Source organism: Galleria mellonella, unplaced genomic scaffold (assembly GCF_026898425.1).
Source record: "Galleria mellonella isolate WM207_F2 unplaced genomic scaffold, CSIRO_AGI_GalMel_v1 utg33, whole genome shotgun sequence".
Taxonomy (NCBI): domain Eukaryota; kingdom Metazoa; phylum Arthropoda; class Insecta; order Lepidoptera; family Pyralidae; genus Galleria; species Galleria mellonella.
Genome location: NW_026442079.1, coordinates 7,961,625 through 7,987,524, shown reverse-complemented (window position 1 = coordinate 7,987,524; position 25,900 = coordinate 7,961,625). Strand labels below are relative to the sequence as shown.

Sequence of the window (25,900 nt, the reverse complement as noted above, 5' to 3'; positions counted from 1 at the left end):
ACAATTACGACATAAAAATATACTTACACATACATATGCATATATAAATATATATATATACCTACACACTTAAATAAATATATGTTCAAAAGGATTACTCAGAGGATAGAGGATGTTCATTAAATCTATTTATAAAAATATTTAAGGACACACACTCTTACGGACAGACATGGGAGGGAATTCCACAGTTTGGCAGCATGGACGAAAAAAGATCCGGTATAGCGCGTAGAAGAGTGAGTCGAAATTTTGAGAATAAGAGACTTCGTTGAACGAGAAGATACGCCATGAAGAATTAGGAAATCAAAACGTTCACGAAGATAGGATGGAGAAGGTTTTTTTTTATGGATGATAATGGAATGGTAACCTTGCCTGCGCTATCGGTATACACTGGCGGGGCACCAGTGAGGGATGATAGGTGAGGATGAAAGGTCAGTTAGCCCATCGTGACGAATTCAACGATAAATTAGTCACGGTGGTTTCCAGGGGAAACCGCGTGGAGGTTGACCTGATTAAGTATATTGATAGCGATAGGGACTAACCACCCCATTACTAACAATCCCTTTCCCCCCTGGAGAAGAAGGGTTGTATAGAACGGAATATAAAAACGACATTATATGAAAATCTCAATGCCTTCGAATTGGTAAGTAATTTTAGTTATTGAAGTACAACATCACTGTGATATTTCATTTTAGAAACTAAACACTGCATAATAGGAATGTTCCATTTTACATACTAAGTACTAGTTACATACCATTGCAATTAGCGATGTTCGCTCCGGCTCGGCATCTGTATGGGCTATGACTCTCCTCAAAATGAGACTGTATTTGGTTAAACGCTGCATCGGTTTAACCATTATATCCGACAGTTGGAGTCTGGAAACAATCCTTTTATGAAAATACCTATTTCCATTTCTATCACTTTTTAATTAAATTTCTTTAAAACAAACAGATTTAATAGGTCACTCCTTTTAATTATATTTCAATAAGAAGTTTATGAGTGTATCACAAAGTAGTAGAATAAAATACATTATATTGTTTAAATATTTTTCTTTTACTTAATTTACTTAGCTGTTATTGTAAATAAGTATTCTTCGTATAAGGCATCATGAAATAAAATATTTTTTCGTTTCAATATTTATTTCATTTTAGATGTACCAAATTTTACATTAATATTATAAAGGGTACTTTTAAAGCCAATATTATTGAAGTTACAAATACCAAATTTGCATAATAGTTTCTTCGAATACAGGGAAGAAATAATAATAGTAGATAATTATTTGTCCGTAAATTTTGAATTATTAGAATTTAGAAATATTACTACTTTACAAAACTGTAATATGTAAATTGTGAAAGCGTTTCATTAATTCGCACATACTAGCGTTATAATAATTAAAGTATACTGTTATACAATAAGTTTCCAAATTTTCATGAAAGCACGAACTCGTGCAACATTTCAATAGTGCCCAACTGACTAAGTTTAAACACATGTGACCTACATTCACCTGCTCCAACTATCCCCGAGGAACTTAATTATCCCTTGAAATTAATAACAGAAGCTTAGGTTTGTAAATTACAGGAAACTGGCTTGCTAGTTGTGACACCGCTATTTGTACTAGAACTAATTAGTAGCGGTGGCGAGTTGCGTAGTTTGCAAATAATATAATATCAAATAACATATATTAAAGTTATAACGATAATGAACTAATTTATAAAGTAAGTAAAATCAATGGAAAATCAATTTGTGGCCTTCTTGTGGCACCATAGATTATTATTAGAAGATGGACCTATATAGCATCGATTTGTGATCGAAGGCCAGAGGCGTTTCCCTAGCGATTTAACTCAATATCTTTCCATGTGTTAGAGTTTGGATAAGATATTAAGTGCCTTCATTAATATGTAGCGAATCAACATTTAATATATGTTTATTATATTTGGCATTTATTTAGTCGATGTCTTTTAATATAGTTATAAAAATATCAGCATTATTTTAGGAGTAAGACTTAATAATAATATCAAATTAATTAATACAGAAACATTTTTATACTAAATATTTTACATATTTTCCTTTTTTATAAAAAGACATACCTAAGTAAATGTTATGCCGAATATAAAAAAATATATTGATGATTATTAAACGATGATATATAATAATGACAAGGAAAGTATTTTTCTTGATTTGACTTACCTGTTGCAAGATTTTTGGCTGTGGCACCAAGTCAGATACATCATGAAATCAGAGTTGGACGAGAGGGAGCGAAGGTAGTCTAATGCTTTGGTTTGCTCGCTCACATATTTCTCGTAAGGCTGGAAAAGATCGCGGAAACGGCAGAATCCTTGGGCCATGAACTCAGTATTGAAACTGAAATAAAAAGGACATGTGACGATAAAAGTATTCCAGATGATCCAATATGGGGTACCGTTTCGTAAATTAAGAAATTATAGTATTTCCTTTTTATTTTTCTAGTTATTCTATTGTAATATTAATTACATTATTAAAATAATTTGTAATTAATGTCGTCTTCAACGACATTAATTACAACCCCAATAATACTCATATTAGCATACACCATATATTTGTTTTTAAACTTTATAAATTATTTGACTATGTAGTGAAATGTCCATAGGTGAAATATAATTATCTAAAACAACTTACGGTGCTGATTTCTCAGCAGAGTCAAGCAGCATGGGGTAGATTGTGATTTCCCAAAAGTACAAACTGGCGTTCAAAACATCTGGGATGTTAGAAAACAGACGTTCTGTGTCCACTTCCAGTAATTTGCCGCTATCTTGTAATGCGTGTGCGGCGGCTATAAAGACCTGTTGACCAATTTATAAGTATATAAGAATAAATATTAATTATACAAAAATAATAAAATACACGTGATTGTAATTTTGTTATCTAGTATCTGGCTTCGAAACGGGATTAGAGTGTAAAACTCTTGTAACATTCTTATTGCAAAAAAATTAAAAAAAAATAAAAGTACAAAAAGAGATAAATATTCTTTTCTGAAAACTTTATTATCTACTGTTCATTATCGACGTCCTCAAATTATTAATTAATTTTAAAAATATGAGAATGAGATTGGTACTTATGGCGTATTTGGGATAAAGAAGAAGACAGGCTATTTTTTATCTCGGTATTGACTGTTGATTGCAACGTGTTCCGATTACGCGGACAAAGTCACAAGTAAACTATACTACTAAGTAAATATACCATATCATATCAGCCATTAACTATCCACCGCTGAACATAGGCTTCTCTCTTGGAAGGTTTCGTCATTAGTTGCCACGCTTGGCAGGCGGATTAGCAACTACAGTAAGGCTTTAGTGATGTTTTAAGAGGGAAGCTGCTGATCATCTTTCGATCATTAAGTTCCCTTAGTTGCCCTCTACGACATCCATGGGAAAGGAAGGGTGTAGCTCATTGTACGCTAGGGCCACACTTTAAAATGAATATATTTGTTTTTTATTATAATTTTACCTATGAATTCAAATCGGGGAGATAATTTTGAACGTTTAATAAATTACATAGTGTTCATACAATACTTGTTTCTTATAGCAGTGTAATCTAGTAGATACGGAACCACAACTTCCTTAATGGGAGTTCGACACGCACTTGATCTGTTTTCTGAGGCCAATTCTGAGGATTTTCTAACGTTCCTTACATAATGGAACGGATCGGTGAGAGATGGATGGATCCTGATGATTAGCATTACAAAGCAGAAAACCTTTGTTCATTGTTTAGTTAAGACAACAATGTTTAGGTTAATGGTAACTAAAAAAATAGGATTTATTAATTTAAAGAATTTGAAGAATTTTCAATAAGCATAGCATAGTACAAGAGGCGGTCTTATTGCGAAGCAATCTCTTCCAGACAATCTTATTAAAGATAGATAGAAAGATATATATCTCTCTCAGAAAGAAATCATAAATATATTTTACAAATAGCTATCGATTCTTAATTGTACCTATAGGTATTTAGTTTTAGGAAATTACCACTAAGTTATCGTTTAAAGGAGATATGAAGATAAATACATACATATATATTTGTGAAAATACACAAAATAAAAATAAAATATATAAATAATTTATGTAACATATTAACTCTATTTTTAAACACAATTCGTTCGACTGATATACTCAATAAGAATCACAATAATTCAAGGCTAAGGCGACTTATATAAAAGGTGTTTACGTTTACCTGCAATATTGCTATTGACACGGGGACCATGAAATGGGTGAATATTGACGTCACGTATATATAGCCAATCTACAGTACGCATATCTAAGGATTGATTGCACGTGTAACATCTTCCTTTATTATGATATATAGTACAATGTTATAATACATCTTATTGATATAATAAAGTTGTAACTAAAGGATTGCTGTACATGGGAGATATTTAAGAAAAAAATGATATAAGGGATTTTAATGATATAAATAGATGCTAAAATAATAATTTGTAGTAAATTTGTCTGCTTGTCTTTTTGTATGTTTGTTCCGGTATCACGCAAAAACTATGGCACTAATTTGGATATAGTTTTCACAGTCGTATTTTGTAAGGTCCAATCTAAAAACTGATAGATATTTAATCTTGATATCCTATCTAGAATATAAATGTCATTAGTTTTCCTACGTCTGGAATCTACGCGTACTTATTACTTGGTTCCGAAACTAAGATAGGTTATTGATTATTATAAGTCAAGATTGGGGGTTACAACAAAGTCCTGAGCCTATTCATAAAACGGTATGTTGTACTGAAAATTGACCTTGAATTCGAATAATAGTGAGGTCATCGTACTATGCTACTATTATTGTATTTGAACGCAAAGGTTTGTGAAGATCTATAAAAAGATATTTGTTACTCGATCACGTAGAAATTACTAAATAGATTTGAATAAAATTTGATACACGGGTAGGTTATACTTATCATAAAATTTAAGAGATATGATACTTTATACACGGATTCACGAGGGTGAAGCTGCGAAATACAAAAAACTTAAAATAAAAGCTTCGTTATCCGTATATTCGGTTATCTGAACTTATTCTTCACGACTCTAATTACCGATAAAGAAATGGTGTTAATTGGGTAAATAAGTATATTGTAATTAATTATCTTTATAGCTTGTATTTCTTTTATATCGTATTGTTTTAATGACGTATGTAATTATATATTATTGATAAATAAATACAGTGATTATAATATATGTAGTTGCATAGTATTTCTGTGATGCATGAGTTTATTTTGTAATCAATCAGACATGAGAGCCGCAAACAGCGACACATGGGTATTGATGACGTTAGCAACATTGAACACAATGCTCGTAAAAACACACTCTAAACAACTTTTATAGACATGTTTTAAGTTGATTGATAACATTGTCGTATATATACACACACATTCAGACACAGACACACACACAAACACACACAGATAAATAAAGATAAAAATATAGATATAAAAAACTGTTAGAATGGAAACCGTGTATAAGAAAACGTACCGCAAACGGACTTCCTTCCAAATGGACTGATGATCTCCGCAAAACAGCGGGAAGAAAATGGATGCAAAAGGCAGAAGGTCCACATCGGTTGGAAAGCATATTAGTCATATTATAATGAGCAAGAAGTGGGCAGTAGCATCCCTCTTAAAACTTCTCCAAAGCCTAACTGCGGTTGTCAATCCACTTGCCAAGCATGGCAACTACTGACAAAACTCTCCAAGGAGGAAGCTTATTTCAGCAATGGACAGTTAAAGGTTGATATGATGATATTAGAATGCAACGTGACGAGGGACGAGCATACCGTTATCACGCGGAAAAATTAATTTGAAAATAATATTTTTTTTATAAAGTTAGTTAAAAATCTACACAAAGTGTTGCCGGCAACGTAACCAGTCGGCAATAATTATATACTCATATTTGTATTTGTATATGCTTTTTTATATGTACTTTTTTCATACAATTTACTTTGTAAATTTTCAAAATGTACAGTACAGTTTTACGTGTACGCATAATTGTAATTGTTTCCCAACCACACAATTTTATAAATATTAGTTACTAACTTTTTCCTACTACTTTGTACACGTAGAATTTAAAAGTAGAAAAATAAAAGAAACCACTTAAAAACATACACCAGATTGTAAGAGAAATCTTCAGAAACACAACTGTAAAAACTGCAATTAATTTGGTGCAGCAGTTTTATGTGATGCCAGAACAAACATACAAACAGATAAAACTTCTAAAAATTATTGTATTGGCTTTATTGGTCTGATTATGATTTTTCATATTAATATTTCCTAAATATCTTCCATATACAGACATTGTTTAGTTATAATTTTATTATATTGATAAGATTAGTTAGTTACTTATGTTTATATTGACGTTTATATCAGGTGTACCTATTTAAATGTTATAAATTTAAAATACGATATGGAGTATCAAAGAAATCAATAAGTTGTGAATTACAAAATATTTCATGTTTCCGGTTTTATTATGTTACTAGCGGCTTGTCCCGGCGTCGCACGGGTGGATATTTTTACATTTTTAAAAGTGGCCATTAAGGCTGCACATGCGACGGATGCTTAAAAATGGAGTAACTTTTCCCGTTTGCCCAACATTTCACTTACTGCTCTGCTCCTATTGATCGTAGCGTGATGAAAAGTATACTATAACCTGCCCAGAAGTATGAAGCATAATTGTACCAAGTTTCGTTAACATTCGTCGAGTAGTTTTTGTTTCTATTACGAATATACAGACAGACAGACAAAAATTTTACTGATTGCATTTTTGGCATCAGTATCGATCACTAATCAACCCCTGATAGTTATTTTGGAAATATATTTCATGTACAGAATTGATCTCTCTACAGATTTATTATAAGTATAGATAGATAGATAAATGTGTAATGTCAAATGCAGGTATATGCTCTACCCTCGCATATACCTGCTGACAGTGTAGGCGGAGTAACCATTCCATTTTCACCCATTTAAAATGTTCTATGGTTTTTTAATAACCTCATTTGTCTGTATAAAAGAAAATATTATTTAAAAAAATATAAGCAAGAGTCATATCTATATATATATATATATATATATATATATATATATATATATATATATATATATATATATATATATATCGTAGTTCAAGGATTTGGAGCGTTATTTTAATGCATAAGTTTAGTATACGGCATAGTAATTGCCTTAGTATAGTTCGAAGTAGGTATTTTAAGCACTCGCCTTCAGTTTGTAGAACATCCGTGAAGTTATTAAAGTTTTAATAAAATATTTTAGTATCATTATAATTCTATTTTTATTAAATGTAAATGGTTTATAAAGATGTTTAAATATATAAAATAAATTACAATACCCTTTATATCCTTTTATAAAATATTACCTATGTACGAGTATATGTGATTTTTATTAATCTTTTGCATTGTCCACCTCTATTTTATTTTATTTATCATGAGGGCTACGTAGCATATGACCCGCCATCTTCATTTCAATTGGTCTATTTTAGTTAGGATATCAGTCACACTTGTCTTCGATTTATATATGTGTTTCTTTACCTGTCTAGTTTTTTTAATTCTCAGCATGCTTCTCTCTATAGCTTTCTGACTATATTTTAGCATATCCTTGTAAAGTTTAAAAAGTGTCCAAGTTTCGCAAACATAAGTATCGGAGCATGGGAGGAAACAAGTGTTAAAGATCTTGCATATAATTTTTTTAGTAAAGTCTGTTACTTTCATTATCTCTTTCAGTGGCCAAAATCTTTTCCATCCATTAGCTATTAATCTTTTGATTTCTTTAGTAGTTAAATCGATAAGAGAGATTATTTGTGCCAGATATATTTATTCTTCCATATATTCCAGAGGTTGGTTATTAATTCTTATTTCGTGTTGGGTAGAATTTGATAGAATCTTTGTTTGCTTGAGTTCATTGCCAACCCTACCTTCTCACTATCTTTGTTTAGATCTTGGATAATTTTTTTTAAGCTTGAGGGGATTTTCTTCAAACAAGACAATGTCGTTTGCAAATCGTAGATGATGCAGTCTTTTTCTATCTACATGGTTTCGAGTTCACAGAAAATAGTTTGGGAGACATTGGGTCTCCTTGCTTCAGTGGGTTATGTTATAGGTATTTTAGATTTTCAGTAAAAGCTTGAGACATTCAGGGTTTCTTTTTGTTACATAAGTGTATTTATCGTTTATCGTAATAAATGCGCTTCAAGTTTATATATAGCTGCATCAAATGACTCGAAGAAAAAAGAGTATTTTCTATTTTATTGTTCATTTGATAAAAGAGTGATGAAAAAATATCAAATTCTTATATAAATTGAATTAATTGGATTGCCAGTTCACGGAAGCGTTTGACTTAAGTATCCACTTCGTATTTATGAAATACATAGGGCAAGCTGTATTTTTTTAAATATTTATGGCTTACATACAAGTGCAAGTGCTAATGTAAACCACTGTAATGTTTTACCGGTAAAAATATGCTAATTTAATATTATATAGGGAAATAAGACAATTAGATAAAAGTATAAGATAACCTAGATTATTATATAGGAACCTGTATTTACATATTCGTCATTTTTCTGGTGCGCTTAGATAGATTATCCATTTGTAATTAAATAACAAAAGTTGATGTAAAGTATATGTTTATTGTAATTGAAAATTATAATTTTTAAGTGCTTTAAGTGTAAGTAGATACATCATTGCTTATTTGTTAACTAGCATGCTGTCTTTCCCTTAAAATGATTGTACACTATGTATAAATAGATAGTAATCTTAATATTTAATGATAGCGGTGTAACGATTGCCGGGAATTAAAATAAAGAAAAAATAAATAAATAAAGTAAAATAAAAATAATATACTAAAATTCATTGAAACTCAATACAACAGCTGAATGTTTTTTTTTTGCTGTACTTAATCACGCTTAAACAACTAAGTTTAAGCGCGATATTTAAACGTCTTTAAAAACTTTATAATAATTTTAGTAATATTTTAATATGAAGATAAGATAACCATATACATCTCAAAATGTGTAAACATCGTATATATATATATATATATATATATATATATATATATATATATATATATATATATATATATATATATATTGATCCTAATCATATGCTTTTGCCATTATCCGTTTACTGTAATGTAAAAAGTGATTTTGGTTTGTTTTTGAGTAAGGGTGACGCAAAGAGGACCTACTTCAATGATATATTTATTTGGGATTATCACGTTTACTGCAAACGTGCGAAATGTGATTTTGACTTGTTTTTGAGCAAGTATGACGCACACAGGAATCAAATAATACATTTGAGATTACCATGTTTACTGTAACGAGAGAAAACTGATTTTAACTTGTGTTTGAGTAGCAATGACGCACAGGGGAATCAAATAATATATTTGGGATTATTGTTCTGTATCTGGATGTTTATTGTAATATGGGAAAATTGATTTAACTTGTTTTTGAGTAATGATGACGCACAGAGGTCATAATTTGGTAGTATATTTGGGATTGTGTTTACTGTAACATGAGTAAATCACTTTTGATTTGTTTATAAATAAGGATAACGCACAGAGAACTACTTGCCCCACGTTTCAAAACATCCAAATTGACATTCAAGTTGACATTTGGCCAGCAGGAGGCATGGAGTTCTAACCTCTCGGGATCCCTTATCATAATTGACAAGGTTAATTTTAAATCGTGGGTAGATTATTATTCACGCACGGCTTCGAATGTATTTGTAAGCTATTTACTGAGCGTAAACATGTTATCGACAAGCCCTGGTATACTCATACTGATATTGTGATATTATTTTATTAGATTGCTATATATTTATAGGAGGTATACTTGCATAATTTTTTTAATTTATGTATGAATCGGTATCATTAGGAACTTTGTTGTATCATTCTTCTCTATATTTTATATCATAAAAAGATTATTTTTATCAAATTATTTGTCTGTGTATAGTATTGCATTTGAAATTCTAAGTATATTAATAAAAGACATTGTACATTTGTGTTCGAAATATCATTTAAATTAATCTCATTGTTCATGGTTATTTGAGCAACTCAAAATATCTTAACAAGCTTACAATTATAATGTTTATCATCATCAGGTCATAACACTTTATAATTTATTAATTATCCATAAAATATCAAAAAATAAATTTAATTGGAACGATAGATAAAAACTATAAATATTTTACAGAAATATATTGTAGATGCTGTTTGTTGTTTCCACCAAAACATTAGAGTAATAATCTTATTATAGATACAAATAATTACAAGAAATGTTCACACGGAGGTAACAATGGGCGGCCTTAATAATACTTAATTTGATATGAAAAATATACAGTGATACAGTGTGAATGTAAACATATAATAATGTAACAATATAATATTGATAGCCTGCACTGACCTTCGGCTGTCAGTCCTGTATCTGGATCGTGATACATCTTTCTAAGAAATATATCGGAAAGCGTGGGCTTAAGGGAATTATGTGGAAAGACATTTGGAGCTTTTTAAGTAGTTAACGGGCGCTACAACATCCATTTCATGTTGTTTTTGAAATTGACCACAATAAATAATATAGTAGGTGAATCTGTATAACTTAAACTTAAAATCACTGAATTTATAAGGTTTGTGTACGGGGATAGATAGGACGTGAGTATACAAAAACACTGAATATAAAGTAGTTTTTATTACTACTGCTACTACTAACTCTGCAAGGATAGTTTCCCTTTGTCAACAAGAGTTTCTAGGCTATTCTCGTTACGAACGAACCCGTAACGAAGGCTTTTTACTACAAAAATTTACTTGTTAATTATTCCAATTAATTATATTATTATCAATATTACTTGTACAATTCTTTTCTATTGTGGTACATCCTGACAAGAGATTAAAAACCTCAGCTAACTATTGGCTGGCATTTCTCTCAGACTCGACATTCTATTTACACATGTGTATTATATGATTTACGTGCAAAATTTACTTGACATTGTTTCATATAGTACATGAGCTTGTTTGCGGTAAATATTCATTCCGTTTCGACGTATTCACTGATATAATGTTCATATCTAGCCATTACGTTACACGCAAATGCTCTTGGAGAATACTCACTATAAGAATACAAAGAAAACAAATGATAAGAGATTCAAAAAATGTTACATTGCGTAGAGTTTTATAGTTTAACTCAGATAGGCCTGAATGATCGAACTACCCGAGCTAAGGGGGCGCAGCAAGGCCACTGTGGAGTGGTTTTAATTGAACAAAAGATTGGTTGACGTCACAGTGATTAGCTGATAGTCTGCTGTAGCTAAGAGGTCGATGAAGACCTTGATATTTTTGTGTAGATTATAGTTAAGCCAGTTAGTAAGATGTAGATTAGGGATCTACTAAGAATGATTATAATAAATGAGAGAAGTCTCTTTGAATAGGTTTTATTTTATTTAAAGTAACCTATATAAAAGTTGCGCTTCAGCTATGTAGTTATTCAGTTCAATGTTTTAGTGTATAAAAAAGTTTTAATACAAGGAAAATAGAAATCTGATATCTACTTATTACCTGTCTTTATAAGATTATCTTACGCTCCATGTAAAATTACGCGCTATTTTGTTGGGAATATTTTCGGAGAAATCAAAATGTCTTTTGCCTGCTGAACGGCTTACTTTCTCCGTTCTGAGAGTAGTACCCATTAGAGTAAAATAGGCTTGAACCTACCGATCCATTTATGATTTTTTTTAATATAAATCTCATCGATCACATACGTAAACTTTATGGAATTAGAAAATGATAAAGTGAACGGCTCGGGTGAATTTGTTTTGTGAACGGACGTCTGACGGAAGTCGTACACGATCTATTCGTTTGACTTTTGACTTTTGATGTTGCAGTTTTCTATCTATTATTAAAGTACTCTGTCGAGTTAATTGTTAGAAATAAAAAAAGCTTTGTCGACTGTCGTCATAACGATTAATACAACAGTTGCACATATTTTGTCGAGCATATTAATAACTTTTAAGCATATTAGAGATCGAGTTTGCCGTCATTTCTCAAGAACCTAACAAATGCATAGGTTTATATTTATTGATAAATATTTTTAAAGCTACTGATGTATTTTTAATATCAATAAATAGTTATACAACATTTGTCTAGTGAAATTTTTTTTTGTTTTAATATTGTATTGTATTCAACAATTTACATATGATTATATGTATGTGTATACATATTGAAAGTGTAATGTGCCCTCAGATTAATTAAATTGGTTAACGTAACGTTTGGTAAACATTTGCCACCATCGGAGAGCGAACCGGAAATTAATATTGCTTGAAATCGGCACCACTTGAAAAACGATTATAACGCCGCGCGGTGATATTACATTGATACTAAGAAAATCCGAAATAAATGAAACGAATGCCTTTAGTACGGGTAATCTTAGAAAACATAAAGCGGATGCGTCACCACGAACCCTTTCTGCCCTTCATCGTGAAGGACAGAGAAGCAACTTAAGTAACACTGTGACCAATTTAACTAAAGATAAGGGTATGTACACATCATTAAACATACGAGTGTTATTTGTGTCATATATTTGTATTCTGTGACTTGTTGGCTTTCTGATGGTATTATTAATAATAATTTTAAAAATAGAGTGATTTCTTACCTAAATTTAATTTTACTAATATGATAAAATTATAATTAGACGATATTAGTCAAAAGTGAAAATAATAACAATTAAAATTTTTGTTTAACTCTCTGTATCTTTGTTTTGACTTTTTGATGCAAAAACTACTGCATCAAATTGACGATGCAGGTTTTATAGGTTATGTTCCTAAAGGTCTAACGTAAAATGTGGTATATATTTTATATTTATACGTCATCTAGAAGTGATGTGTACGAAGCAGCAGGCAAAAAGCTAGTAAAATATTTATTTAAACTTTAATGCACATATATTACATACATACATATTTGGTACACTTAACACCAGATGGTGTCCTCTACCAGTCAACTATTGGACGAACAGAGAAATAGATAGACGGTGTACTCAATTAAGGAAACACATAAAAATATTTATACATTATATATATATATATACACAAATATATATATATATATATATATATATATATATATATATATATATATATATATATATATATATATATATATATATATATATATATAAGCATTACTATTTCAAAATCGTATTAGAACAATAAAGAAAACAATCTATGATTTAAATAAAGTAATCCGTAAGGATAATATGTATTTATTATACTAATACTCGTACAATTATTCCCCATCTATTTTTTTCTCGCTTTCCCTTAAAACTTAATCTTACTGGTTACTGTTTGAGTCATAGATTACTTCATTTGCTCTTCTAATACAGTTAATAGTTTATTATAATAAAATTGTTATATTTATTTATGTATGTACATTTTTATTTATTTAATATTTTATGTCTACGTTTATATTATTCCAATTATATGTTTATAACATATGAATATATTAAGTATTACTTTTTATATTTGCACTATTCAATAATGCACCATCTACTTATTTTTCGATTTGCCCAATGATTGACTAGTAGAGAACACCATTCAGTGTTAGGTCCGCCATATCTACATAGTTTCATAGTGCATTAAAGTTTAAATAAATTAATATTGTCATATCTAGAATTACTAGAATTTGAGTACCTAGTTTGCAAATGTGATAAAATATGGAGAAATATGAAACATTCGTTCACGTTTATGTATTCCGCAGTGTGAAAGTCTTTTATGAGATTGGAAAATAAACTTTAGTCTTCGATTTTCCTCATGAAGATGTGAAATGGTTTTTAATTCTAGTAAAGTGGAACGCAGAAATATTGCAACACATTCTCCACAAACGTGAATATATGACAGTGACTATCGTATACCATATTTTTAGTCTACAGGAAGTTGCAATATTCCTGTATAATACACGAGACGAACTATTCGTCGTTCGGAGTGTAGAGTACAGTCATTTATTACATTTTTAAAATTACTTCTAGATTCATCGGTGTTTCTCACAAGTACAAATTTATCAGAATAGTGTTTAGACAAAAGTTAAATACCCAAATATGTTTACGAGATCTGAACTTCTCTTGAGGATTAAATAAACAAAATTTACTTTCAAATTTATATTAGTAACAGAAAAAGTACATTTCATAATACATCCCTGGTATTATGGCTCTTTGTTGTACAGTAAGCTTCAATATATTATTAAGGATTATTACGTAGATGATATTATATCTCAGTAAGATTTGTCAAATAGCCATTTTTCTAAAACATCCTTTTTTATGTAGATATGCGTTATTGTACGGATAATAATAAGATTCCTATAGCACTAGGATATTAATTATTTAATTTAACGAGGCCGTGTGATCTCAACATTAGAATAGGCCACTCCTTCCTTTCCAGTGGGCGTCGTAAGAGGCGTCTAACGGAAGACAAGGGATGGGCAGCAGCGTCCCTCTTAAAACATCTCCAAAGTCTAACTGTGGTTGCCAATCCGTCTGCCAAGTGTGGCAACTATTGGCAAAACCCCCCAAAGGGGAGGCTCATGTTCAGCAATGGACAGTTAAAGGCTAATATAATTATCACGATAAAGATATTAATTGTGTGCGTTTAAAATGGATTGCCTAGTTTAATTATTATTTAATGTTAAAATTTCCATAAAAAAATATAAAACCTTGAATTCTTTTAATAATTGTTGTAAATCATTCTGTTATTTTGAAAAAGTAACAATTATATTATGAAAACGATTTTATTATTATTATACTTGTAGTCTCGTAAATATCTCGTAGCAAATACATCACTACGCTTATATCGTTTATATTTAGTAATGTTTGCAATAATATTCCCTGCAAATGTAAGTTATATTTATGTTACGCAATATTGCTAAAGGAGCGTAGGTACTGCTATATAATTGAATTTTTAGTACGCACCAAAATAAAACGGGCACGATACATTCTGAGGTTGTTTTTAATATAAATTCATTTTTAAGAATAGAATGCAGAATTTTTTAAAAATTCAAAACAATGTTTATTTTATTTTACGATTTTATATTGTACAAGATTAACGTATATATATTTCTATTATTAGAAAATATATAAATATAACGGAACCATATTCACATAGTAAGTGCGAACTACGTAGGTTTGTATCTGAAAACCTTTTATAAATCTACTTACAATATTGCCATACATGCTTATTGTCGTACGTACATAGATTAATAAATCAAGAAATTTCGTTATATGTGAACAGAATTTTATATCTCGCTGTCACATCAGTCATGGTAATTACTGTTTTTTTCAAAATGTGCTCTAAAATATGAGGAAAACTGCAAAACACTATCATTTAACTACTCCATTAAAATTTACAGTCGTGAACATAAAATATATTTTTACTGTGAACATCGTTACCTATGGTAGGATTTTTGGTATAATCTGGAAATTATTGTATCGTGTTTACGTAGGTAATGAGTTATTTTATCGAACTTGTTTGTGAAGCGGTCCAAATTGTTGGTTTTCCATAAAAGCTTAACGCTAATCCGTACGTTTTGTGCCCTTCAGTAATCCATAAATGGTAGATATACAACGAAAGAGTGGAGCCGTTTGTTTACCAACCGGAACAATGTGATTTTATTATCTATATATTTTTTTTAGATAATTTCTTTCATTAAAGTGTGAATTAAATTCTGACACTGTCGATGCAGCAAATTATTATAGTTTTATTTTAGTATAAAAAAACTGGAATATAAGTAACATTCATCAACACTTAGAGAATTATAGAAGAATAACTATTACAAAAATTAAAGTTTTTTTAATTGAAAGTAAGTTATATTTATTTCAGAGATATTTAAGAAAAAATAATTTGAGAGGTCTTAATAAGACATGCCAAAACAATAACTTTCAGATTTTTTCTGTCTGTGTGTATTTGTTACGTAAAAACTACAGTACCAAATTGGACGCGGTTTTAGTTTTTCCGAAGGTCTAACCTAATTAATGGTACAATTTGATTTTGATACGTACTCTAGAAGCGGTATTTTTCATTATTTTTCCTACTTCTGAAATCCACGTGTACGAAGTAGCGTCAAAAATCTAGTTGGTTACTGTGAGCTCGAAATTTCATTTGAACTATCATCATAGTAGTGGGCCTTTATATTAATATAGGAAATGCACTTCAGTTTGATCTCACTCCGATCTCCCTTTGACCGATTATCACACGGCACTAGGATTGAATATCACACGGTGTAGAACATTAAACGTGAGTGACACAAAGGGTGTACCACAGACGTAGATGTATGTATATGACGTAAACACTTCAATCTATATGGAAGCAAACCCTTTCTGAATAAGTATTATCTGTATTGGCATTTTTGTCAAACTTTTTTCGACTTTCATGTAGGAATTCCAAATTGAAATTTTGCCATAGACCGAGTAGCATTTTTTAAGCTTTTAACATACTGAAAAGTAGTATCTTTTTAAATTCATGTCTGTGAGAGTAACTCACATAGATGTTCAGATATTAACTTATTATGATATTCTTTTATCAGGCCACCTACGTTTTAGGCTAATTCGTTTGGCATGAGTTATTACGAGTTTATAATCCTATATTCATTCAAACTGATCACTTTTATAAATACAGTTTCAAAATAGTACATACTACTAAATCGAACACTTTTACTCTAGTTTTGAATATCAACATTATTATTTTTATTTTAAAGTAGTCTGAAAAATTTTACTCTTTTATGAATGACTACATTAATAATATATTTTTAAATCATTTACAATTGATTTGTAAAGTTGATAAAATGAAGTAGGTAAGTTTTGTTTACACGAAAACAGAAGGTTCAGATAAAGGTGCGTTTAAATTTAAGCTATTGATCGAATGACTAATATTATATGAGTACAACAGTCATTTTGCACCCGACAACATTCAGCTGAAGTTGAATATGGTTTCATTTAAGTTGTAGCCGAGCCAAGTTAACGATATTTTATTTTTTTATTTATTTTCAATTTATAAAATTTATAATGGTTCATAATCATCTGATTAGTAGCTTCACAGATAAAATATATATCCAATCGATATCATGTGTTCATCTATATATTTATTCATTTGCCCTCGTATAAATATAATTTTATTTAAAAAAATAATGTCCGATGTTTTATTAGATATTTTGATCAATAACTACCTGATGGCAATATAATACTCATAGCAGATAGAGTATATGCAATGTTTACATGATTCCGAATTGGATTCTATAAAAAGTATCGTATGAGTGTCTTGTTGCCCAAGAATATTATTTCGTAGAAGAGATAGTAAATCAGTAAATAGGGTTGTGAAAAATAAGTGTATATTCCAATTTTGAAAATAGGTATATCGTATTATTAAAAGTGGGTTATATGAGAAAACATTGTAGGTACGTAATGGTAGTACGTAATATTTGTTTACCGTGTATGTTACAAACACATGTGTGGGGGAGAACATCTGCTTAGAAGGTAACGAGTCACGTGGGGATAACTTGGAGTAGTGGTAAATACATAATAATACATACGTACAAACATACATAAAAAAACATACAAGAAGTTACGATAGTCAAGTGATTTGTTTGTAAGGCCTTGTTCAAAGGATATTGTCAATGAGGACACTTGATAAAGTTCTAGTGAAGTAATAGATTGACAAAGGCAAAGTAGTTATTTAAAAATTGTATTACGCTCTATCCAGCTTGTGACTCGTGTCAAGTACCATCCATATGGCTACACATATAAAATAACCCTGGTGACGGCAGTGAGTTCTTTCACTGCCACGTAGGAATCCAATTTGCTAGGCGAAATGTGGGCATGCCGAGTGTTACTTTCACCTCGATGACAATACCTTTACCCCATTAGGGATTATAGCAGTGAGTATATTATTTTTAGATAAAAATAATGCTATTTGAATATTAAAATGAACATAATATTAATGAAAACTGTTAAACTTATATCGTTTTTATAAGCACACTACTTTTTACCCGTGACATCATCCGCGTGATCGGAATAAATTGTAGCCCGTAATAATCATCTCTCTCCCATATAGTACATGTATAGCAAATTTTATAGTAATAAGTTAAATCATTAAAGCGCTAATATGTAGGTAACAAATAAACAAACTCACTTTCACATTTACAATATGAGTAAGGATATCATGATTGTGATGTAATTGTTAAAAGCATCCGAAATACAAGCATCTGTGCCCACAACTTTGTTCCCGTGACGCGGGATAAAAGCCTATCTCATTTTCCATTAAAATACTACGTATATGTCAAAGGGGTATGGATAAAGTTGACATCGTTTTCGACTGATAACTTTTGACATGAGCGGTCTTTGACCGTGGAAGCGGTATATTTTGAAAGATCAGACAAGAAATCGTATTATGAGAACCGTGTAGGTTGAAGTATTTGAGTGTGAATATCTACAAATATGACAGATGTACACGTTTATAGAATTTAATTCTCGATTATTTAGTATTGTTATTTATGGCAAAAGTTATTAATTATAAATACTTAAATTTAGTATTACAAAGTATCCAACAATAAATATAGTGGTAGATACAAAAAATAAACAACGAATTTGGTCCATAAAAATGTATAATCTTTTCGTGCCCTTCGGTCGAACCGATAAGACGCGAAAAGCTTACAGATATATTTAATACTAGTTTTTTTTTCCGTGAGTTCGTCCATTTGGGATACGTTCAAAGACCGGGATAAAAATATAAAGCTTTAGTAGATAGAAGTATGACCTTCACCATCCGAAATAATATGTGCAGTACCAAATATCATGATGATTGGCTGAGTCACTGAGGGGCTAAGAAGCAATAAATAAACAAACTTTTTTTTATACAACTTAGAATGGCAAATAAAGCTTATTCGGCCCATCTGATCAAAAATGGTCGCCTATAGATATGAGTAATACCATAGACATAACAGAGTATACTGTTTCGCCCATGCGTTGCCATTTCTGAGGACTCAGATGTTATTCCTCTGTACCCTGTGAATTCACGCCATATCTCAACCTTCAAACTGAAATACAGTCATGCAAACACAACTGCTTTACGATTGAAACACGAATGGGACAGAGGTACCCAAGCAAACGACTTTTGTACAAAGTCTCCCTCTGGTAATTAAATTTACATTTAATTACTTTGAGTTTATAATTAGTAATATAAGAATAAAGTTTAACGTACCTCAACGATTGCCATCAAGTGTCTGATATAGTCGGCCTCGGTGACTATAAGTTCTCTTATAACCGCCTGTCGCGCCTCTTCATTCGGAGATAACTCTGAAAAAGAAAGCATCATTTGTAACTAGGTAATATTTATAGTCATATTTGACGAAGCATTTATTCTACATTCTTGTTGCAGTACATATTTATTTATTTATATATAAAAGAAACACTAGGTGTCATGTCGTATATGGAGGTCAAGGATATGGCCTGGGATAGAACTGGCTGGAAGAAGATGCATGAATTAGTTGCACCGACAAGAGGAAACTGAGGAAACTTAAATGAAAAGATAGAAACATATAAGCCTATTTATTACAATTAGTTGCTCTTTTCTTAAAGAAGATATTCAGATAAATAATGATAGGAAATTTGTTTGTATCTGTTATTTTGTTATTATGTTATTTGTTTAAGGTTGTTATTAGTTTTACTCCTAATTTTGTCCACGTGACTGGTGTAATATCCTTTTTCCTTCTAAATACAACGTCAATACGAAAGTTCATGGCCTACGATCGGGGTATCAAGAAGTAACAAACAAACAAATTTACTTTTTATAATATTAATAAAGATTATGATGACGTGTGTGAGGCAATGATAGCTACGTAGTTATTATACAGACATGGTAGCGGCTTTGATTCTTAGTTGGACCAATTTTATTTTTCAATTGTATATTGGCTAGAATTTAGAAAAAAATAGAGTTTTCTTACAAACAGATTGTGTGTCATTTTTAATTATTATTTTTTATCATAAAAAATTATTTTATAAATGTGTAATATGTGTGTAGTAGGTAACAGTACTTAAAAATTTAAATATGTTGATATTAATAACAAACAAATGCGTTATGAACTGAGGTATCAAGAGATTGGTTACTATTGAACTTGGAAATATGAAATTCAGTCCGCCCAATAATAAGTAATGCGTAGGGAAGCTCAGGTTTGTAATAGCGACCACAAAAAGCTTTTTTTCATAATTCTCGATATTATTTTATCGATTGATCGGTTTTTGCACGAATTTCAGATTACCAGCAGCAGAAATAATTATAATAGCTTGTACGAGTATTATAGGTTATTAAAAACCTTTTTATAAATACAACAACATTTGTATATATTTTACATTGTAATACAACAATCTATTCGATCGCAGATGTATGTGTTTCAAAAAGTGATTAAAAGAAAAATATCTATATAAAAATGTGTTGATATTTTTATAATTGATATCGTCTCCACAATTTAGTCACGCGTATTATGTTTTGAAAACTGATCATCGTATTTCGTGACACGCACTCCAGCTAGCTCGGTGGTACCTATTTATATCGTGACTTTCTCGTCAAATATTTTCTTTCAATTGCGTGACATTACTGAAGGTTGTTAACCTTCACGAGAAAAACAATGGGTTTTAAGTTTCCAGATCTCGATCGCTAAGGTTCCAAAGCGAATAATCAGTTTACTGAAATTTAACAAATTAAATAAATGGAAGTTGTTGCAGTATATTGAGGAGTTTCATTAGTATATATGTGTAAAAATGTGTCCAATGTACATTTTTTAATACCGCAAAGTAATCGTTAACTAGAGACATACAATCCACTATGGATATAACACGCTGTCTCTCTCATGGTAGCCCTCGTCGATTCTCATTCCTGAGGACTCTCCTATGTTATGCCTCTGTACTAATTTATATAAATTCAGTTCAAAGGGCCATAAAGAAGAATAGGGCCAAAAGAAAAGGGTCATAATAGAATCTGTTATGACATACATACCCTAATGCTTCAAACTAATTTGATTTATTGATATAACTATATGTTTGACAATGTTAGTATGTGAACAAAAGGAAATAGGTATATTTTTATATACATATGTTATTATGAAACGTAAGAAAACGACGAAGGCACAAAATAAATCGTTTCACATAATTTTATTTGCTCCTATATATCCTTTAATAAAGAAATCCAATCCAATGGTTCCATTCGTCAATAAGGTTGGACAATGTAAATGTCCTTGGATTGTCAATCGTGCTCAGTAAATATAGTGCGGTGACAAACTATAATACAGATCCTTGCACATAATTTTATTTGCTTCCAGATGTATATTAGGATATACACGTAGGCGTTTGTCCTTCGAACGCCAATGCGTTTTGACCTTCAAACGCCAATGCGTTGGACCTTCAAACTAGAAAAGAAATACAGCCCGATGATTCTATTCGTGGTTAAGGTGTGTTAAATTGTCCATTTGCACAATGTAAATGCCGCTGGATTGTCAATCGAGTCCATTAAATATAGTATGGCGACAAACCGTATAACATAAATTCTTACATACCTATATTCTTATCTGCTTCCAAATCTATATTTAAACAAACGCATAAGCCTTGTCCTTCAAACGCCTATGTGTTTGTCCTTCGAATTAAAAAAGAAATACAGTCCAATGGTTCCATTTGTCGATAAGGCGCGCTAAACGGCACTTTTGGACAATGTAAATGTTGTTGGTAAGTCAGTCGAGCCCAGTAAATATAGTTATGTCTTTATAAGTGCCCATTCAGGTGGAAGTGGGACCTTGTAGCTTCACAATGAAACATATATCTAGTATTTATTTATCAACACTTGAATTGAACCAATATTGATAAATAGTTTATAAAGAAAAAAAATTAAAACAATTAAATGCAATTTCATATTAATATTGCTTTAAAAAACTTTAAATTATAATTTAATTTACATAAGTCAAATACTAAATACTGCATATCGCGGGACAATAGAAAAGTAATATTGATTTAATTAAGCATTTTATTTAGTTATTATATTTACATATCATTTGTAACATTAAAGTTTGTTATATGATGATTACAAAAGGTGTAATATTATTTTTGTTTTCTGTTATATCTATTTATCCAAACAGATCACTCAGATGCCTTGGAAAATATTTACACAAAGTTGATACAAAGCAATCTTGATTATTGGTTTTGTTTCAATCACCTTCAACGGAGCTCCCAAAGGTATTTACTTATTATGCGTTGGTTGGTAATCGTTTATTTGGTTGGTTGGCAATATTTAGGTATTTAATTAAAGATGTTTAGTTCTAAACTAAGCAGAGCTTATACAATGTTTTATTAAATATAAATGTTTTTTTTTTACAGGAAAAAAAACAGTATTTGTCGTTAAAGTTAGATTTATAAATTAAAGAAAAATATATTATGGTATATTTTGTGGAAATATATTTAAAATAGACTTGTAGGAGGTTTTTATTTATATATAAAAGATTCAAATTTATATAATATTAGGGTAAACTTTAGGATTATAATTTCGGTGAAGAGTAGCTCGTAGTAGTTTGAGTACTCATCTGTTAAGTACGGACTGAGGGTTACTCCATTGTTGGTAGGTGAGAAATACCATGACCTCGTTGTCCCTGAGTCGAGACCTCGGTGGCTTCGTGCAGCGGTCAAGTGAAGCGTTAATGGTTATGAAGATTGACAAGAGAACCGATTAATTTAAACGGTTGGAGGATGGAGGAAAAGATTGTTAGTAACGGGGATCAGTGTTTCCATTGCTAGTAAATACTTTGTCAGATTGATCTTCGTATGCGCTGAAAACTTAAACTTAACTAACCTCACTTTATCCTAACTTATGATTCTAACGGTAGCTTATAAGCATAAAACAATAGCGGAGACGTGGTTACCATTTATTTGATTTTAATCCATTAAAGAAAAAAAGATAGATTCGGAATGCGGAAGAGAAGACAGTAAAAACCAGAGAGAAAAATACTTTTCAATTTAATAGAATAGCCTTCGTAAGAGCAATTGTTGCGTAAAATTAAAACGTTTTTAGATTATATTATTCGTCAATTTTAGCTTGTCCTTCACAACGATTTCACAATAATGCCTGTCGTTCACAACGATTAGACAATAATATTTATTGTGAAACCGTTGTGAAGGACAACCCGACCCGTAATCAAGAATTAAGAATAGTGAGTAATATTAATAGAGTACAGAAGCTGTGCATGCAAGAGTAGCGTCATATGAAAGTCACTTGACAAAGGTTTTTTTGGATATTTATTGTTATTTTCCTGTCCAATAATACAGATTAAAGCAAAGACAAAGTTTGTTTACGTTATAACACAATGGCGCCTACAAAGAGATGAATTAACAATAAACTTTTCCACTGATTAGTATAAAAAGTTTGAAGGCTATTTTTACAAAAAATGTGAAATGGGCCCTTGAACAAACAAGTAACTCTGTATTTATCAGATCAGTCGTTCAATGCAGATAAAGTTCAACATCAATTTTCACAAACAATGGTTCTGATTTATTGGTATCATTAGTTGTTTACAAATTTAGAGATGGTTCCATGCGAACGATCCCAGTGGTAATAATAGGTAAATGTCCTTTATTCCACATCATTTACTGTCCTGAATGAATTTAATAATTTAGTAGTTTTATCCGTTATAAGATTCAATAGTTAATCGGTAATTTTTTTACCACACTTGTCTATATTAATTAGAGTATTTTGTATAAACAATTATTCAATAACATACAATGATATATAATAATTATTACTATAATAAAATGTTATATAATTATGGGAGAGTTACCTGAGATGAGATAGGTATAAGAATATCAGTATACGCCATCAGAAACTTTCTTTGCGTTTTCTTAAAGTCATCGTTATATTGATATCATCTACAAAATCAATAAGGTAGATATGAAAGTCACAGATACTTAGACAAAAATTCGACTTATTATCTTTCAACAATAACAATGGTATTTGAAAATTTTATTACTTCTCAGACATTATAAACGTTTTTAAACTGAATAAAATTGTTCCAATTCTTCCGTTGAGTGGGATGTCGACATTCGTTAAAGGTTCTCTTAATTTTATGGTTCACCTATTAATATTTCTTACGTCGTAAAACGTTCGCAAGGGAACATTCGAGGGCGAATATTCGTTGTAATTGTCAGGAAGTATTAAAGAAATTTATTATAATTGTAATATTTGCGTGCGTTGTTGTTTTGGTTTGGATGGTAAAAAAGTCAGTGCAACGCCATAAATGCAAAACACGGAAGGTTCAATAGGTATCGTAATGAATTGTGATTCTCTATATATTTCGGGCCGGGACGCAATGGGTACTATTTCAAGACAAATAAAAAAATGCGTCACAATGTAAGTCACAAGTTTCATATATAAATAATTTATGACCTATTGCAGTAGGGATTTTCGCAATCTTTAACGCTACGAGTTATTTTACCTTACATATCTATACTCTAGGTACTACGAGTTACAGGCCGCGCAGTCAAAAAGTTCTACGCCATAATGTCGCACTGTAGTATTCAACGTAGAGGTTACAATTGTACCTCAACATAACGAAACGTCTGTCTGTAACAAGTTACAACTTGTTTGCGGCGCGGCAGTTGATCGTCTTGTTATATTCCATTAGATTAGCTTTGACTGCGCACACTATTTTATCACTAAAATAATCCATTCAAAACTATTTTTATAAATAATTTGACTTTATAAATAAGATCACCACATATTTAAAAAAAAAATTGCTCCTTGTTTAAACAACGAACGTTTAACTTTAAATAACGAATGGTAATAAAATATACCCAAATTCTTTATTTTTGCGAGATCTAATTATAAGCGTGAAAATACAAGTTACTTTTTTAAATCCATTTTAAAAATGATTATTTTTATACGTCCTTAAGTCATAGGTCGCGTACCTGCTGTTTCTTATATATAAATATAATATTTCAGATGCTTTTATCGTGCGGCAAAAAACTTTTCTTCATTATTATAAAAAAGTTATAAAAATACTTACGTAATAATTCTTGTGGGGGACTTAGTTTCCCCAGCGTTTCGTATCTCTTAAACTATTTACAATATCCTTGTCTACATTCACTCTTTACGAGCTTTCTGGCGACCTTGAAATATAGAAGATCGACGGCCTTACGTTCGATTTAATAATTTTTAGAAATATGTATGATGGAGTGCAGATATGGAGTATTAGCTATAAGTGTGGTTAAGGATTAACATTATTTACCCCTACGAAGTCGGGACGAATTAGCTATATACAAATATGATAATACTTGCTAAATAAAATTTCTCCTTAATTATTAAATATATTATATATAATTCATGTATATTTTGTAATTACAAACCTGTCACCATATTCCAATGTTGTTTGTTTTGTACATAAATAAATTAATAGAGTGGTAAGCGAAGAAATATCTAGTAAATAATTTCTTAACGACTACATATTACGTGACAAAATAGTATTGGACGGATATTATGATTAGAGTACATTATATAAGTGAAAACAATTTATACGAGGACATTCAGAGATGATTGTTATGGGAAGTCTGTATGGATTTGTGTATCAACAAACGAGTAACGAAAATAATAATATCGCATTAGCATAAGAATAGCAATTTATATATTGTTTGTTATTATCGAATGTTATAGATATTTCAAGGTAAATACAAAAAATATTTTCTGTAACAAGATAGTAACTACGCTAAATAATTATCGAATCCTGTTTTCTAAATAAAATCCTTTAAATCTGGTTATATCATTAGAATAAAATTTTAACTTGTATATTTGTGTATATTATGCGATATTTTTATTAGCA

General features: G+C 30.5%; 1 protein-coding gene across 4 annotated transcripts in view; it reads right to left on the bottom strand.

Annotated features, from left to right (window-relative positions):
• Positions 1-25,900, bottom strand: part of LOC113520702 (uncharacterized) — a 131,327-nt gene that overhangs the window by 29,741 nt on the left and 75,686 nt on the right. For all 4 annotated transcript variants that reach the window (XM_052896755.1, XM_026906112.3, XM_026906120.3 and 1 more), the window contains exons 6-9: positions 19,258-19,352; positions 2,653-2,816; positions 2,185-2,358; positions 752-872 (exon numbers count right to left, since the gene is read on the bottom strand). In XM_052896755.1, coding sequence (XP_052752715.1) covers positions 752-872; positions 2,185-2,358; positions 2,653-2,816; positions 19,258-19,352 — 554 coding nt within the window. The remainder of the gene's footprint in view (positions 1-751; positions 873-2,184; positions 2,359-2,652; positions 2,817-19,257; positions 19,353-25,900) is intronic.